This window comes from Sciurus vulgaris (genome assembly GCF_902686455.1).
Source record: "Sciurus vulgaris genome assembly, chromosome: 7".
Lineage (NCBI taxonomy): Eukaryota > Metazoa > Chordata > Mammalia > Rodentia > Sciuridae > Sciurus > Sciurus vulgaris.
Genome location: NC_136467.1, coordinates 23,322,585 through 23,342,010, shown reverse-complemented (window position 1 = coordinate 23,342,010; position 19,426 = coordinate 23,322,585). Strand labels below are relative to the sequence as shown.

The following is a 19,426-nucleotide window of genomic DNA, read 5'->3' as shown; positions in this document are numbered from 1 at the left end:
GTGCTCTGCAATCCCTGAGCATGTCATCAGCTTGGGGCATGGGCTGGGAATTAGTCTCACCTAGGACTCAGGAGCCAGAAAGAATGAGAGCGAAGGAAAGGACAACTGTTCTGAAAAAAGGACACACACTGCTTCAAATAAACTGAGCCAACACATTGCACCATTCCACCATTGGAGGATTTGGTTGTGTCTGTATTTTTAAAGTAAAAGGAGGCTGCAACTGGGACCATCAAGGGGCAAGAGAAGGGAAGGCTTATTCTTCAGGGGTCTGCAGTGGCTTGAGATCTTGGCAGATGTTACTTCTCTTGCCTCACTGATCTGTCATCTGTTTATTTGGTACAGTCAGATGGGGGTTCCTACTGTCCCCAGTGGCCTTGGAACAGGTTTCTCACTTTGATAGGGGACCCCAGTGATGATCCTGCCATTTATTAGGCAGGCAGGAAGTGAGCAGATGGATAAGGGCTAAGAACTGGAGGTAAGTCATCCCAGAATCCTTGGAGAGTCCTTGGAGACCTCCTCCTCCTTCCCTGGGGCCTATTTGTTTTTCAGCCCCTTTCTCCATAAGGAGGATTTTTTAAAAAACTGTAGTGAAACATACTTGACAAGATTTTATCATTATTTTATCATTATTAAATGTGCAGTTTAGCAGCATTAAGTGTATTCATATTGCACCACCCATCTCTAGAACTTTCCCATCTTCAACTGAAACTCCATTCCTGTTCAACATTAACTCCCTATTCTCCCCTTGCAAGAACCTCTGGTAACCTCTGCTCAACTTTAGATCTAAGTACCTCATAGTATTTGTCCTTTGGGACAACAAGTAGATTATTTCAGTTAGCAGAATGTCTTCAATATAGCAGCGTATAAACAATATAGACATATAGCAGCGTATTTCAGAATTTCTTTTCCTTTTTAGGGCCAGATAATATTCCATTATATGTATAGATCAGATTTCATTTATCCATTCATCTATCAGTGGGCATTTGGGTTGCTTCTACTTTTTGGTTATTGTGAATAAAGTTGCTTTGAGCATGGATGTACAAATATCTCTTTGAGTTGCTGCTTTCAATTTGTTTCTGCATATACCCAGACATTAAGGGGAATTTTGAAGACATGAAATTATAGTATAAAGAGGTTTGCTAGATGCTAGGAATGTCAGCGAATTCAATATTTGATGATGGTCATTTAGTAATCTACAGAAAAAAATGGGTAATGTGATTCCCCATAATTATATAAGGTCATAGTTGATTTTCCCTTGGGGCCTCCATTCTGAGAGACTATCCCCGCTTGATTGCTCATGTTTTCAGGTTGTGTTGGCATTTCTCACGCTGATCAATTTGTTTGTGAACCCTTTGTCATTTTCTTCTTTTGCCACATTTCAGTCATGTGCTTTTTAAGTTATTTTAAACATAATTTTACATGATTATTCTTGTGTTAATATAGGAAGTGCATCATCCCATCTGTGCCTTCTGGGATTTGAACAAAAACAGTAAGTGTTAAAATACTGGTTGTCTTAATATAGATAACAACAAATATTAAACACCACTGGACACCTCCATCTCCTTTAATTTCACTCCAAACCACAGTGAGTCACAATATAAGTGTAAGAGCAAGTGAACTGCAAATTTTAGTTTATATTTAGTTTATTTTAGGAAGTCAATTCTAATTTCTGTAACTTTTTAGTCACTACGGGAAGAATTGGGCATACTTGGAGTCTATTTTTTTTTTTTTTTTTAATGAAACAACTCTTTGATTTCAATCAGAGTGCCCCAAAGTGGCTAAAACCTCTTTTTTTTTTTTTTTTTTTTTTTTTTTTTTTTTTTGGACAATCCTTATTATAGCTGGACAGTTTTGTGGTTGATTGCACAGTTTGGAGACCCTGATTACTCATATACATTTGTTAAATATTACCTTATATCTTTACATACTATTCAACTAAATGGATCTAATATTTTGATCATATGAGTTGTTCATACTACATATTATACTAGTAAAATCAGAAAGGATGCACTCAGACCATGTGTAATAAGTCATCACCATGCGTGACTCCTAATCACATACTCTAAGAAAGCATACCTTCTTTGTCTGATCCTCAGGAAAAGTATTGGTCTCCAGAAAGTTCATTAACATGTAGCCCATTTGAAAAGGAGCACTCTTTATAGAAATTTTATTTTCAATCATGTTACAATTAAACTTGTATCAAACATTTGCAGAACCCCTGAGACACTCCAATAGAACACAGCTCAGTGAAACATAGTTTCCATAGAACCACTAACAAGGTTGTCTCTAACTGCCTGCTCAGCACTAGCCTCCTGTGAGTCCAGGATCCAGGATTATTTTATGTGTTGGTAACTTTATGACTTTCACTCACTGCCCAGATAAAACTCCGTCAGGCAGACGAGACTGAGGCAGATGCCTGAAAGTCACCCCATCCCTTATAGAGATGATGCTGTTGCGCTCACCCTCTTTGTTGATTCCTCCCACAGAAAGTCTTGGAGGATGGAATACATCAGGGTGTGTTGCACACAGAGATTCCGATGCAAGCGAGACCATCTGCCTGTGTAACCACTTCACACACTTCGGAGTCCTGATGGTGAGGGAGGTTTCTAAGCCCATTTTGACATCATGTGATTTCAGACAGCCTACTACTCTTTTTGAGTCTATCATTTTAGATTTTGTGTTTGGGAAATTTTTTTCCTGATAGTGTCCATCTATACCCTAGAATCTTAATTCTTAAAGAAAAATCGAATTAATAGAGATCACATGTTAAAAATATTACAGAACTTTACCTGTTTTTTTTTGTTTTGTTTTGTTTTGTTTTGTTTTTACAGTATTGATAAATAATCCCAGAAATAAGAAAATCCCCATTAAGAGAGAAATAGAGTCTTGGAAATGGGGAGACAGGAAAAGAGGGAGGGAAAGTTGACAATGTTGGAAGAGAACTGTGAATTATTTGATCAAAACTTTTCTTATGTTATGACTCAGTCTGTCACTTTGTACCAGGTTCTGTGCCAGGGGACCTCCCTCCTGGAGACTGCAGCCCCTCAGGACAGATTAGTGACTCGTGTTAAATGGAGGCCTCAGTCCTGCAAGAAACCGCGGCCATGGCGTTTCTCTCTCTCTCAGGCCTTCATATCCTCCTTTTCTTCTTTTCTTCCTTCCACTTTTCCCATTGCCCTGTTTTGTTTTGTTTTTCTTTCTTTTTTATCTCGTTGGCCAGCCTGCTCAACAATTTTAAACAAAAGTTGAAGCACATCAATGTGGCTTTTTCATCCCACACATTTTTCAAGACCCACCCATGTCCAAGGACCTATTTGAATTTACCCTTGGACCTGGATTTTCCCTTTTATCTGATACACTGGTGTTTTTGCAAACACTTTCAGAATCCAGACCACCATCCAGATTATCCCAGCCATTGTTTCTGTATGGTTTCTGTGAAGGAACCAACCACATTTGATTTTAAATAGGAGATGGTAGCTTTTCCAATTGAAATCACAGACATGAGGTTGTGAGGTTGTGTTTATTCCTCTCCTTTAAATCTTAGGCCCTTCTTCCTGTGGGGACGGGGAGGAAGTGGTGAGGAACTGTGGGATGTAGCCTTTGGCTCATGAATCTACTTGGCCTATGCAAATGGCCGATGTCATATGGCAACTCTGCAAATTGTAATTTTCCTGACAACCCAGGACATTAGTGCTCTGAGGGATGAGAGCAAATCATTGAAAAAGGTGGCAAATCACAGAAAGTAACTTTTTAAGGTTCTCAAAATACAAATATTTTTTCTTTATTACCAGAGCATGAAAATGAATAATTTTTTCCCTAAACAATCTAGAAATAAAATTACATTTCCTTCCATATTCCTTTTTCTTTAAAAGTGAAAATGGGAAGTTTTCAGAAACTACTGCTTTTGAACAATTATTCATTCAGGTATACAAGCTTTAGCTTAATTCATTTAAATATTTTAACCAGGTATGTGTGTGAACATAAATGTGTGTATTAAGTCTAATATTAGTTAAATCAATAATAGTAACAAAAGTGACTATTCAGAGGTGGTTCATATGCAGTCAGATTTTGGTCACACATTATTCTGAATGGCCAGTACCTTCATATATTATTTAAATTTTATTATGAGTTTATAATTTCACATTAGTTTTTCTGTTGCCATCTGATTAAACAGTTAATTTTACATCTATATGGAGATGTGCATTTTTACTATTATCTTTCCATTTTTTTTAACCTTGGCTGCTTCTATAGGATTATAAACTGATGTTAAGGAAATCTTTCCAAAATTTATCTTTTCTGGCAATGTGTTCATATCCTTTCATCTCATCCAGACCACCAAGACTTTGTTAAGAGTGTTTCTTGATTTACAGACTCTTTATTCATTTGCATAGATTTTCTGAGTCTAAATTTTTCCCATGACACATTCGCCCAGAATTATATCTTCCAATCTACAAATGTGTGAGGGGTTTAATGACCTCTACTACATTTCTCTGTAGTAAAACTGTCTTTCATAGTTTAAACATTAGTGTATTTTCATGTTGGGTAGTTCAGAAGGATAATATTTCCATTCTGTAAAAGTTCCAAACAGCATGAGAATTGTGTGTAAATGGGGATCAGTGAAAAGCATTATTTGATTTTTATTTTAAATTCTGGTTTATTTGAGGTTTGTAAGTTGATTGCCTTATCTAGATGGTAATAGAGGTTTTTTCGTTTTTTTGTTTTTTTAAGAGGTAGGGACACATTCAGTTCTCTGGCCTAGGAAGTCCTGCAATGACTGGACTGTGGTGAAGTAGCCTGTCCAAAGTCAAGTGGTACTGTACCATAGAATCCCATGTGCCCCAGGGTTTGAGGAATTCCTGAGTTAGTAAGATTGGAAAGGGCCCCTCTGACTCTGAGCCCCTGCTTCTACTGGGGCTTCACTTTGTGCATTTCTTGATATCATAAAGGCACTGTACCTGTTCCTTACAGCATCAGTCATACCTGGAATTGACTCTCAAGATTTTTTTTTTCATTTTAGCACACATCCAAATACCAGTATCTCAAGGTCTGTGCAATGAACTGATTTCTTTCTTTAAAAAAAATATTTTAAGTTGTACAAGGACATAATACCTTTTTATTTATTTATTTTTTTAATGTGGTGCTGAGGATCAAACTCAGTACCTCACGTGTGCTAGGTAAGCGTTCTACCACTGAGCTGCAACCCTAGCCCAGGGGCAGATTTCTTGACACTTGGCAAATATTAAAGAGAAATAACATAGAGAAAGAAATAATTTTTGTCATAACACCTAAAAGTTTAAACTGGGATGTTCAATAAATCCCTTCTCTAAGAATGTTGAATGTTTGAATGTCTGCATGATGGAAGTGACTTTCTCCTCCAACCAGGATTTGAGTAGTTGATCTTAAGATTTATCCCTATTTCATTCCCCCTATTTAAGGAAGAAAAAAACAGATTTTCCTACCGGGCCTAGACTTTGTAGGTCTGCCTCAGTGCAGTGAAATTAATGCTTCACAGCAAAATGCTTGAAGGTGTGCTAATCTGAAAGAATATGTCCACTCCACAACAACCTGAATACTTTAAATTGCATCCTTTCAGGTCTATAGGAATGGAAAAAGCTGTGACCCCAAACCCCACAGTGGCTTCTCATTTATGAAAAATAAATAAATAAACCACCACAACTTCTGCACACCAAACTTGAAAATGACCACAATTAGAAGCCTCAACACCAACCTTAGAGCCACACCTTCATAGCTACCACCGCCACCTCTGGCTGTCCCCTGGCTGAGCACTTCCAACCCAGCGAGGAATCTAAAGGTCAAAAGGTCTGGCCACATAGGCCACCGTGGCCTCCGTTTGTACTCATGGCCCCTGTCCTGTAAATATTATAAATGGGTCAAATAACTTATTATGCATGGCAGCTACCTTCTCTACAGTCTCAGTTGGGGGAGCTGTAGTTTCACTCTTCACCTTAAGCTGGAATTCAGGGAGCTTGGGTAAGAAAGTAATGATAGAAAACAACATGCAACCTGCTTTGGACAATAACGTGATCCACAAGAATGCAACAGATGGCAATTTCAGCATTGATGTCCATTGTTTTTAGCCCCTGAACCACTTCTCTGAAGTTAGCAGAGTTCTTTTAGTGGCATAGAACAATACTCTAGTGGAAGAGGAATTCTTACACTGCTTCCCATGTCTTGTGCAGGACCTTCCAAGAAGCGCCTCCCAGATAGATGCGAGAAACACCAAGGTTCTTACTTTTATCACCTACATCGGCTGTGGAATATCTGCTATCTTTTCAGCAGCCACTCTCCTGACATATGTCGCTTTTGAGTAAGTATTTATTTCTCTGCCAAGCCCAGGGCTAACTGTTCCAAATGTGAAAGAGAAAATTGCTTTGGCTCTTGAAAACAATTATACACTTTGTGAATCATGTCGGGTGGTTCGGTTTTCACATTCAGGTTTCTCCTAGTATCATACATCATGAATTTTCCAGCTACAGAATCTTAATTTATAATTACTGTACTGTTTAAAATAAGGATTCAAGTATGTTAGAGATGATTAACATTTAAGTAAATAAACAATGTAAAAAGTACCTTTTACTTTCTACATTATACAGATGAAAATATTTGTAAAAGAAGAGAATATTTGCCTCAGCCCTGAAACAGGAATTTCTTTTTAAAAAAGGGGGATCTTTAACTCATTAAAAATTTTGAAACTTGAAAAAAATTTAGGGGAATTGTTTTTTTTTTAATAAAAATGTCTTATACTAGAATTTTTCCTGGATTAAAAAAAAAAAAAAAAAGATATGTGAAAGCCAGTTGGGAATTTTGTGAACAATTGGAAACAGTTTTGAAATAAAATTACTCTTCAAAAAGTTTTTATAAGCTGCCAAATACTCATAAGCATCTTTAGCCCTCTGCATAATGGAACCATGTTGTAGAGATGGGGCTTCTTAACCTATTACTCAGCTACAGAAGATATGAAGTTACCCCTGGGCTTAAAAAATAATAAATTAATAGAAGAAAAACCAACAGAGGAGAGGGAGGGGGGATTAGGGGAGGGAGGAGGGAAGGGAAACAGTAGTTCTGGGGTTGAAATGAAGCAAATTATGTAATATGCATTCATAAATATGCTAGAATGAACTCCACAATGACTGAAAACTATAATGCCCTAATGGAAACATAAATTTAAAAATTATTTATGATACGAGTTTGCATATGTGTATTTTCCTCCTGATTTAGAAAACTGCGAAGGGATTATCCCTCCAAGATCCTGATGAACCTGAGCACAGCCCTGCTGTTCCTGAACCTGGTCTTCCTCCTGGACGGCTGGGTCACCTCCTTTGGCATGGGGGGACTCTGCATCGCAGTGGCTGCCCTCCTTCACTTCTTCCTTCTGGCAACCTTCACCTGGATGGGGCTGGAAGCCATTCACATGTACATTGCTTTAGTTAAAGTATTCAACACTTACATTCGACGGTATATTCTTAAATTCTGCATCATTGGCTGGGGTAAGCCACCTAAAATGTTTTGACTTTGTTCTTTCTCTTGTGAAAATTGCCCAGTTCTCATAGGAAAATCCTTATCTCTACAGAATAGTACTGTTGAGAGAAACTCCAGCTTTGTGAGTTACGTGGATTAGAGCTACATACCTAAAGGAAGGAATCCTCAGAACTGTCTTTAAAAACTCTTCAATAGGCTGGGCACAGTGGTGCACGCCTGTTATCCCAGCAGCTCGGGAGGCTGAGGCAGGAAGATCATGAGTTCAAAGACAGCCTCAGTGATTTAGCACGGCCCTAAGCAACTCAGCGAGACTCTGTCTTTAAATAAGATACAAAAAGAAAAGGGCTGGTGATGTGGCTCAATGAAGTGGTTCCGTGGTTAAGCGCCCCTGGATTCATGAGAAGCCTTAGCTCTTGACTCACCACAAACTCATTTCCTGAGCCCAGAGCCAGCCCACCCAAGTCTGAAGCAGCAGCTGGCCAACCAGGACACATTTCCATTATACCTCCTGATATAAAGGCCAGCTGAGATTCCTCACTGTACTCATCCCTAGACACAAGAAACCAGAGGATTCTTGTATGTGCAGCCCGAAGAGTTACAGAATTTTTGCCTTGAACTTTTTAGCATGAATCCTCAGTCAGACATTAACTGGTTGTGTTTGTCTGTTTGGAATTGTCTTGTCTGACTCTTTTTCTGGGTTGTATTATTGGGCCAGGCCTTTTCAAACTTTCTCAAAAATCCTTTTCAAATGACAATATAGAAGTATGAGACATTCTCAAGATGTTCTGCACCCCCTTAGGCAATTAAAAACTTATATCAGGGAATTGGAGCAGCATACATTTCCCCGGTAAATATAGACACAAGTATGCTATTGATTCTCTGGAGAGAAAAGAGAAGACCATAAAGATTTTATACCCATGTTTCAGCCTCACCCCTGCCACCAGTTTTCCTAAAGACATTGCTTTATATAAAAAGGGGGAAATTAGCTGCCTTTGTTGTCCCTGCTGAACTTTCATGGCCTACTGAGGGCTCCTTAATGAAACCACGTTTGCTCATGCCGGGTTCCGTAGAACCAGGTTTGAGACCTCCAGTGAGTGAGCTGAGCATACAGAACTTTAATTTTTGCTAATGAGTTGGCTGCTCCATTCTCAGGAGGGCTTTTGGGGTTAAGTCTAACCAAGTTGCCAGTTCTAAGAAGAAGTTTGTATGCCATTGGGGGCATTTCTTTGTTCTCCTTCCTTGCCATTGTCCATCTTAAAAATCAAGCTCCTGTCTTTTTATAACAGGTGTACCTGCCTTGGTGGTGTCAGTTGTTCTCGCAAGCAAAAGACAAAATGAAGTCTATGGAAAAGACAGCTACGGGAAAGAGCAAGGGGATGAGTTGTAAGTAATAGGAGCTTGGGGAACGTACTTGGGAGGGACAGAGTCCTGTTTCCTAAGCTTAGTGTAAGTTCCCCTGCCATTTTAAGAGGCTCTCATCTTAAAGGGCTTAGTTCGTTTGCGTCACTTTGTCGAGGTCTCTGCTATGCCACAGAAGGGTTCCTTTGAACGCCCTGACCTGGGGGAGCAGCCTTTCTATGCCAGCCTGATGCTCTGCCCTGGGGGGAGATCGTTCAGGATACTACCTCCTCGCCTTGAAGATCCACTCTGTTTGAGAAGAGTCCACAGTGCTCCCGACCCCTCAGCCCCACACCCACCTTCAGGAGAGGTCAGTAGCAGTGTCTCCCAGTGAATGACTCAGTGCCAATGTGAGCGCTGTGTAGAAATGGAGAAATGAGGGAATTCTTGACTAACTGGGAGCATTTCCTTCAGACGATGAGCTCGCTGATCTTCAGGTCTTTCTAGTGTTCGGGTTGAGCGGCGAGCTCCCGTATCTTATCAGTCACAGGGCGCTGCTCCATGTCGGTGGATCAGATGGGTGCTGAGCGAGCAGAGCTTTCTCCTGCGAGGTCTATGGGGCCACCTGTCTGTGCACATGTCCTGCATGGGTCACTCTGCTGCGTCCTGTTGGTGGTCTCCCATGCACCCTTCCCTCACCCTCTTCCCTTCTTTCATGTTTCTAAAATAACACCCAAAAGACCCAACAGGAACTAGGGGGAATGTTGGACCCAGGTGGGAAATTCTAGGGTTAGAAGGACTTCTATGTGTAAAGGAAAGATAGCATCAGGGATAAGTAGTGCTATTCAGGACCTTAATAAAATATGTTAAACGTAGAACTCAGTAAGTTCCAAATAAAGGAACTTAGAAAGTCTATTAGCCAGTCCTTATAGGACTTTAAAGTGCCATTTAGTAATTTGCTGTGTGATCAACAATTCTCATTTATTGGGCATTTACTATATGCCAGGAATCCCATTAGGTTCTAGGAACCAAAGATGTTCAAGACAGCTTTTGCCTCTGTGGAGGTTATATTCCAGTGTGATCACTCCAAAATGGTGACCGTTTATACTTGAAGTCCAAAATAAACTCAGTTACATTAAAAATCATTCATTCAGCTCTACCTAAGAATTTCCATAGCATAAACCAGGTACTTGAGCATCTTCACATTGTAATACATGTCAACTTTGCCTACAGAATACTTTACACAAGTAGTTTTAAAAAATTCATTTCATTTTCTAATCTATATATCATTTTGAGTGATAAGTATATAGTATATCCTTCTTCATCTGAATAAGAAGATTTTATAATTGATGTAAGCTTTATAATTGTGCATGAGAAATGTCCGTGTAAGAATCTCAAAATTCTGTAAGGTGTTGTCTCAACTAGCCTAATGCTGATAGGAATTATTTTGCTGGAATGAATCTATACTTCGTTGTGACTTAAATAAGAAAGAATTAATGTCACATGATAAACATGGAAGTGGCACTCAGTGACACTAAGTTTGTGTCTACAGATGCGGGTCCAACAACTTTACAGCTCCCTGGGCCTCTCTCTTAAGGACCAGAGATGACTGCTGCAATTGCATAGCTCCCTTTCATGTTTAAACAGAAAAAATAAAGAAGGGCCTGGCCAGTCGAATCTATCAAGAGAAGCTCTCCCCAGACTCCCTCAGCAGACTTCTAGTTCCATATTATTTTACAGAACAACATCACAGGGATGCCCCTTAACAAGAAAGAAGAGCAAAAATGAGTGCTTATAGTTCTCAGTCTTAGAGTACAAAGCACCCTAGAGGAAAGTTCCAGCCTGGTTTGGGGTGAGCCAGCCAAGAGTATTCAAATACCAAATCAGAATTCAAGAAGCCACTTTGTTTTTGTTTTAATGTTGACTTAAATAATTAGACATTAAAATGGTGGCCATCCAAAACCAAACAAAAAGCTGTCTATGAAAAGATCAAAGGAGAAACTGAGGGCCTGGGAAGTGAAATGACTTCCCAAAGGTGTTTAAGAGAGAAGTCTTTAGTCATCCCGGCTAAGCCAAGAGAAAACGTGAGTAAACAGGCCATGGTAATAAATCTCTTTTCCTTTCTCATTTCTTTTGCTTCTCTCAGCTGTTGGATTCAGGACCCAGTGGTATTTTATGTGACCTGTGCTGGGTATTTTGGAGTCGTGTTTTTCCTCAATGTTGCCATGTTCATTGTGGTAATGGTGCAGATCTGTGGGAGAAATGGCAAAAGAAGCAACCGGACCGTGAGAGAGGAGGTGTTCAGGAACCTGCGCAGCGTGGTCAGCCTGACCTTCCTGCTGGGAATGACCTGGGGTTTCGCTTTCTTTGCCTGGGGACCTTTAAATATACCTTTCATGTACCTCTTCTCCATCTTCAACTCATTACAAGGTAAGATACATGGTACCTGAACAGTTCTGCTTTCTTATATTTATAAACAGCTTCCATTTTGGATTTTCTTTTGTCACTATTTAGCATAAGTATAGGCACAGGTTAGGTACTAAAAAGGTCTGGAATGGATAAGTTAAATGTCAGTTTGCTTTTTTTATTATTATTATTAATGATGCATTCCAAGCACCTGTAGCAATGCCTGATCTGTAGTAGGTGCTCAATAAACATATGCTAATGCATGAACGACTATGGAGCAGGGAGGTATCTAGCTGAGCACCCAATGGCAAATCTAAAGGGCACCAATGCCTTTTATCTTCTGTACATTGGGCTGAGTTTTGTTGCTCTTGATGGAACCTTGTCCTGTGTTGGTTTACAGTGTGTGATCAGATAGACGTTTAGACTCTATGTAGGGGGCAGAATCATTTCACACTTGAGTCCTTGGCTCCTTGGATTTCAAAATACATACCAACTCTAATTCAGAAACTCTGTGTCTTTTCATGAGATATGACAAATAGTTCACTTTTTTGTGCAGGAGGATGGCGATAGTGGTGGTTGAACCCAGGGCTTAGAGCGTGCCAGGCAAGCATTCTACCACTGAGCTACATCCCCAGCCCACAGTTAGTTCAATGTAACAAACATTTGCCAATGGCCACCTCTATACAGAAACACATGGCTTCCTTCAGACTTCTGATTCTACAATATTATACCCGAATACAGTCTATCATGTATTTTAACTTTTAAGATTAAGTGAATACAAATTATTTTTAATTAAATTACATTAATTTGAGATATCAGATATGCCTTGTGTGTTTGTCAAAATTTCCCAGGTCAGAAACCCTATGAGTTCAACACCCCAAAGAAATTGGATGGGTGTTCCCTGTAGGTATATCCTGAGGAAATTCTAACTTATCTACAGGAGAGTATTATTCACTGCTTGTCTTCCTAGGTCCTCTACTAGCTCATGAGCTGAAAAAAAAGATAGTTGCAAAGTAGGTTCTCGATGATTGTCAAAAAGATTGCTAGAGGAAAGACGGAGAAACCTGGGCCTGTAAATCTAGCCTGAGACGCCTCTGGCATAAATATACAATAATTAGTCCAGCAAACTTTAGTCAAGTTCACTGTCCCATAATGGAAGAAATACACAGGCTTGTTATCATCAGTAAATAATATAATAAGCTCAAAGGCATCTCCAAAAACTGGAAACTGAGTATGTAGCAGATGGGTACATCTCCATTGGGATCTCCTATGATGTGATTATTCCTCCATTTAAAAATAATCTCTTCTATAATATACACCACAAAAGTACCTAAATAAATATTGACAGAGGCATCCATTGACATGAAAAATTCCACGGTTTTCCATTTCAGGATTATACATGAAAGGCCCAGGGACCGGCCAGCTCCACCTTGGTGTTGCTTTTAGAATTTCCTGGCCGTGTCAGCAGCCTCCGGCAGCTGCAGTTGTCTGTGCAGCTCTGTTTCCATCAGTGAGAACTGGGATGTTTTATTTTTCTCAGCATGGGTCTCCTGTCAGGAGGGAAAAATGTTGTAAACCATCATCAAGTCAGGGTTCTTCATAAATCACCGACTTTTAAGACTGATTTTAAATTATATAAATTCAGAACAGATTTCTGCATATCCAGTGATATTAAAAACACCTCCTAAGAGGGAAATATAAATTTAAAGGCAGTGACACAGAGCACATGAGTCTCCCAACAACTTCTTACCAGCCAGGCGGTACGAAAACTTCTTGGGATGCTATGGAAACTTCCTTAATGGTTTTTATTAGTGAGTCATTCTTCCCCGAGAGGCTTAGTTGTCAGGGGTCTGTGCTTTATTGAAAGAAGCATGTAGGAGCTACGCAGTTGAGTTTTTGTTGATGGTGTTGTTTTGGGGTGCTGGGGATCAAACCCACTGAGCTGCATCCCTAGCCCTTAGACAGCCTAAAGAAACTGCCAGACATGGTGGCTCACGCCTGTAATCTCAGCAACTCAACTTGGGAGGCTGAAGCAGGAAGGCTACAAAATTGAGGCCAGCCTCAGCAACTTAGTAAGGCCCTAAGCAACATAGCAAGACTTTGTCTCAAAATAAAAAAATAAAAAAGGCTGGGAATGTGACTGTGATAAAATACCTCTGGGTTCAATCCCAAGTACCAGGAAAAAAAAAAAAAAAAAAAGAAGAAAGAAACAACTAAGCAACTAAGCGTCTATAAGATTTAAGATTAACTCAGATAGAATTTGGGCAAACTATGTCTATTGCCTTTCTGTCTGATCCTTTTTGTTTTATCAGACATTTTACTTGTTACCTTTGCCGCATGGAGCTTCCATGACTTTAGTGTGACACATGCTAATCAAATGCATTGCTATATAAAAAGCACCTTGTAGCTTTTTATGACAGAAGACACAATGTCTAAGCTGAAATGTGAAGGATCATTAGGAATTAACTAGAGCAAAGGTAGAAGTGGAAGTGGGGCAAAGAATATTCCAAGCAGAGGACTCTTCTCAAGAGCGGTGGGAGGTCTCTGAAAGCTGTGGAGCATTTGACATGGCATGATCGGAGGTGCATTTATGTAGAGATGGGGCTGGATATAATGCAGAGACTCGGGGAGAACACTCCAATAGCATGTATAGGAACAGCAGAGAAAGGTTCTTGCTGTGGTCCCCCATAAGGTGGCCCAATATTTTAGACTTGTGGTAGGATGGAGAGAGGTGAACAGTCAAGAGAAATTTAGAAAGTACGTCCCTATAGAACACTTAACATTGGTTTGACTGTTAAAGTAAACTCGTAATTTTCCTGGAATGATTAGGGGAAGGTGTTGTCTGTTTTTGTTTTTGTTTTTTTTGGTAGTGGGGATTGAACCTAGGGGTTTTCCATCATTGAGTGAACCCCTACTCTTTTTTTTTATTTTTATTTTTAGACAGGGTCTCACTAAATTGCTAAGGCTGGTCTCTAACTTGGGATCCTCCTACCTCGACCTCCTGAGTTGCTGGGATTATAGGTGTGCACCACAGCACCTTGTGGGGGGGGAGGGTCTTGTTAACGTAATATTATAGATAATGGATGCCTAACATTGTAAGACTCCATAATAGCTAAAGATTTAGAATGTGCCTCAGTATTCTGAAAACAAAAACTATACTGAACAAATATTAATCTCTGTCAGACACAGTGCGTGGCTAAGAATCTAAAATTCAGCAGGGTCCTTATTATGAATGCTGTGTGGGTACCACACATTGACTGGTGGGGCTCGGGGTTACAGCTGGGTCCACTGTGACCCTGGGCTCATCTGTCAGCGGAGTGGCTTTTGATAGGTTTCTTTGCAGATATATCTCTTCAAAAATTTGTTTGAACATGTTTTACAATCCATTTTATCTTTCAGAATTCTTATATTTAGATACATTTGTGTGTACAAACACATATACATGTATAATTATATGAGCACTCGCATAACTTTGTATAGTTTATTAAACTTACATGTTTTATTTTTATGTTTAATTTTAGTAGAGTACTTTTTTTTTAGTTTCATATGTATTTATTTTTTTAACATTTTTTTTTTTAGTTGTAGATGAACACAATATCTTTATTTATTTATTTTTATGTGGTGCTGGGGATCGAACCCAGTGCCTCACATGTGTGAGGCAAGCACTCTACCACTGAGCTACAAACCCAGCCCTTCGTACATATTTCTTATCTCTATATACACTTTCAGCCCAGTCACATAACATGATTACCAAAAATCACACAAAATGAATATCAGAAAATTACTATAATCTGGGGCACCACTAAAATTTTATTTATTTTAATAAGCAAATGAAGTCATTAACTGAACCAAAGCTGAAACAAAATATTTATTTTCTAATTTTCCATGGTATATTATTTTGTTATTTTTATTTTACCTACTTCACTCAATTTATGTAATAATCATTTAGTTCCTTTTTTCCTAATAGATAAATAATTCTCTTAACACAATGGAGTTATATACCTACCTACTTTTGCTATTTGGATCATTCCCAGATTAAAACTGACAGATCCTTGTGTTAAAATTTTGAATTTTTTCTAAGGAATACTCCTTCAGAAAATTGTACACAAATAGTTGTGCAAAAGGACAAATATTTGACATAAGTAGATCATAATTTTCATGTCTGAGAACATTGAATTATACTTCAGTAATTCTTCTTAAAGAAATAAAGGCAGTTCCCTGGTTGCTAAGAAGTTCTTGGCCAGTGGCCTGCTGGCCATCTGTCTCTTGGCTGTATCATCAGTGCATTTACAGGACTGAGCTCTTGCCCTGAGATACAGCTTGAACCACAGCTCCTTGTTACACAGGTGATGAACTCATATCTCACACTGTACCTTGAGTTCATCAACTGTGCAAAAGTATTTAACATTAGCAATTTGACTAGGCTTCTCCAGTATGTAGGGAGGTTTAACTTACATGACAGGTTCATCAGGATATAAAGTCTAGCTCCATACCAAGAGGTTGGCCATCGATTCCAGAAATGGAAAACAGTATTAATAGCTCAGGTGCAACCAGAATATCTGAGCGCATAAAAGATAAAACATATAGTTCTTCAAGTAGAAGCTGCTCTAGAGGATACCCAGGGATATTATCCATCTACGCAGAGATAATGTTTGCCACTAATTATTTTGATGATGTTAAGAGACCCAGAGTAGCAAAAACAATGTGTATTTGTATAGTGCATGGTGGTTTCCAAAACACTTTCATATAACATCTGTGATTTTACTGTCCTCTTTCCAAGTCTGAAAAGTGGTTACCTAAGGAAAAGGATGTTTCTCCCTTTTATAGATAAAGAAGCAAGCTCAGATGATTTAATGACTTTCCCAAGATCAATGTGAGTCTGATAGTGAAATATTTTAACTACAGCATATATGAAAATAAAAATAACACATTATGAAGGGACAACATTTAAGCAAACTAATATTACTTAACTCTCCCTTCAGTTTTTCATTTCCAACTTTTTATGAAGTGTATAAAATCGTTAGTAAATATACATTTAATATATGAAATGAGAAAAACTGAGAATTTAATATCGCTCATTCAGCAAAAAATCATTTAGGAAAATGTTATTATAACCCTGTTGGTAAACTAAGAAAAAGTTAAGTCAAGTTACAAGATAAAATATGTTAAATGTCAACTAAGTCTCCCCTGCCCTGGAGGCTGAGGTCCAGAGCCTCATGACAGTCAAGCTGTTACACAATCACGCAATATGTGTATCAAACTGTGCCAAGGTAAAGAGATTGTCCACCCTTCAACCCACCTAAGACCACATCATGTTGGCTGAAACATTACACATGCAAGGAAATAAATTACTCATCTCTTGGCAGGGCACTTTGTGCCATAGAGAAATAATTTTCTAAAGGGTATCTTCACTGTATGAAAGGAAGACTTGAAGTTTTCAAAGACAGTCGTAAACCTGAGAGATCCAGAGCCCAGAAACTAGTTAGCTTTGTTTGAATGACAACAGAATCCAGGAGCCGTTCAGAGGCAGGGGGCAGGCGTGCTGGAGAACTCAGATCACCTAGACCATTCCTGTCAAAGCTCAGTTACCTAAAATACAGGCCTCTTCTGCCCAGTACCTGCCTTGATTAATTCTTGACCCATTTTCCCATCAAAACTCCAGAACCATTCTGTGCTTGTGGCCTGATTAGGACATCAGGGACTCATTACTACTTGCCCTGATACCATCCCACATCCCTAGAGCTGCTTTTATCTGCAGGCTTCCTGTATGTCTGAATCTTCATCCTCCAGATTCAGAAAAAGTCCACTTAGGCTATTTGTCCAAATCTGTTGCTGATGATTCTGCTGAAGAATGTCAGTGACCTTGAGTTGTTAAAGACTTACTCTAACTCAGAGTTGTGTGTCTTCTTCCCCTCCACCTGGATTGTTGTAAGTGGACTTTTAGAGCCAAGAAATAAAGACGTATGTGCCACCTTGAATTTTACTGTACAATAATATCCAAGAGAACTGTTTCCTGCAACTTTTAAAAAACTTTCCCTAGGCTAAAAATCTTAGAACATTTGACTAAAAAGCCAAATATTATTGCCTGATCAAGCAGAGAGAATGAGTTCTAAGAGGGAGTCAGACTTTTAGTCCGAATATCTTAAGTATATCTTTTTATTTCCCCTAAGATGCTCTACAAAGACCTATTAAGGACACACCTGTACAATCCACAGTGAATAAGATGCCAAGATTTAGAAGTAGATTTTTTTTTTCTTAAAATATGCTGCCTGAATGTGTTCTGAGGTTGATGACAGGATTATATATAAAAATACCAAAGCCACAACCCGATGAGAAGTTCTAGAGCGTTCCTGTGTCCCTTCAAGGCCTTCCTTCAGTGTATGCAGCCTGCAAAACCTTTGTAGGAGACTTCTGCAGGGACATTCGTTACCCTAACAACACTCATCAGTAGGCTGGCTCTCCCACACACTTGCCACACCCTTCCTCCATCATTTAAAAGCGTTTCTCATTTTCAATGAGACACTTCTGAAATTTACTAGGATTAAAACATTTTGATTCTTGTATTGTAATTTTTTTAAGTGACCATAAACCTCTGGTTAGTGAAAGATGGCAGGGAAAGGAAGGCAGAGGCGAGGGTGGGATAAGAGCCAGGAACTGGTTTGGAATCTGTTCAGTTAAAACTGGTTAAAATTTTTCTTTTCCTATGTGGAATGCTTTCGTGTAAGTGAAATAAAGAACGAAGGCAGTCATCAGGTTGGAGAAACTCCTGCTAAGGAACTCTGGCTTGGATCCATTCGAATGGTAGTATTTCAGGCTAAAATTCACCAATAAAGGACCATCGAGAGATCTTTTTCTGTGAGTCAAGAAGGCTTTGTGAAAGTAACACAAGCCAATCAAGATGAAGTAAAAACTTTAACTCTGAATTTAATTTTAGCTTCCAGATTTTGTGGGCAACGCCCCTTTCTGTTTAGTCAGTGAGATAAGTTTGTGTGATTCCTGGGTGACCCAAAGATGTTCAAAGGGCAAAAATTGTTGAACAAAGAGTAGAATGAAAAGCCAGATTCCCGTGGATGTCAACATAGAACTCTATTAAAGATTTGTGACTTAGTTCTGCTTCAGGCACCGTAATCTATAAGGAGACGAGGAAACCTTGGGATTTAAGAGGGGATAGCCCTCCATCTTCTTGTCTCTCTCCAGTGTCTGCTGTCCCTCCCTGAAGTGTTTGACATCCAGATGTGGCCGCCTACCACTGCATTTCCCATTGTTGACCTCTGAAGGGGGCATTTTGTCCTGAAGGAATTATGGTATAATATTTATTGCCAGACTAAGGTAAATTGATGTTGAAGGGGCTCATTGCTAAGGACAGTAAAATAACCTTTTAGGAGAATCTTACTCTGATTTAAAATGGAAATGTATCTCAAGGCTAAAAAATTTGCCATATTTATATAATAAATGTAGTACCATAGAATTCTTATTTCTAAGAATTCTTATTTCTAAGGATTCTTATTTCTCATGCTTATTACCTAAATTTTATCACATAGCATCAAAATTCATAGTGAAAGGTGGAACTTTTACACAACCTCTATTACATAATCTTAGAGAAGCTGTTTCAGATTTTTAATCTAATTTACATGCCAGTATCTCTGAAACTTTTTTGGTGCCTGTATATTTACAAGCAATTGTGGCTGCTTAAAAATATGCAGTGTCATTTCATGTTATGTAATTGTGATTTAGAGCAGCATTACATAACCAAAAAAATGTTTTGTTAATTCAGTTTATTTTACTTTTAACCTCATCATTTCTGGCTGGGGTCAGCATCTGATTCTCAGAGTAATTCATGCTGTAGTCCCCAGCAAAGCTGAAAAGGCTATTCTGTGATGTAGGTCTCTTCCAGTGTCCTCAGAACACCACGCACAACCTCAGAAGTTTTTTCCTCCCGTATATGTGAAATGTATAATGCAAGTTAAAACTGCATTGAGAGTTCATCTCATTCCAGTCAGAATGGCAATTCTCAGGAATACAAGTAACAATAAATGCTGGCCAGGATATGGGGCAAAGAGTACACTCATACATTGTTGGTGGGACTGCAAACTGATGCAACCATTCTAGAAAGCAATATGGAGATGGCTCAAAAAACTAGGAATGGAACCATCATTTGACCTAGTAATCCCACTGTTTGGTA

The 19,426-nt window shown here is 38.9% G+C and overlaps 1 protein-coding gene across 6 annotated transcripts in view; it reads left to right on the top strand.

Annotated features, from left to right (window-relative positions):
* The window catches only part of ADGRG6 (adhesion G protein-coupled receptor G6), a 134,970-nt gene that overhangs the window by 103,291 nt on the left and 12,253 nt on the right, over nucleotides 1–19,426 (top strand). For all 6 annotated transcript variants that reach the window (XM_079148990.1, XM_079148991.1, XM_079148993.1 and 3 more), the window contains 6 exons: nucleotides 1,444–1,489; nucleotides 2,487–2,593; nucleotides 6,201–6,328; nucleotides 7,240–7,508; nucleotides 8,787–8,883; nucleotides 10,985–11,268. In XM_079148990.1, the coding sequence (XP_079005116.1) occupies nucleotides 1,444–1,489; nucleotides 2,487–2,593; nucleotides 6,201–6,328; nucleotides 7,240–7,508; nucleotides 8,787–8,883; nucleotides 10,985–11,268 (931 nt within the window). The remainder of the gene's footprint in view (nucleotides 1–1,443; nucleotides 1,490–2,486; nucleotides 2,594–6,200; nucleotides 6,329–7,239; nucleotides 7,509–8,786; nucleotides 8,884–10,984; nucleotides 11,269–19,426) is intronic.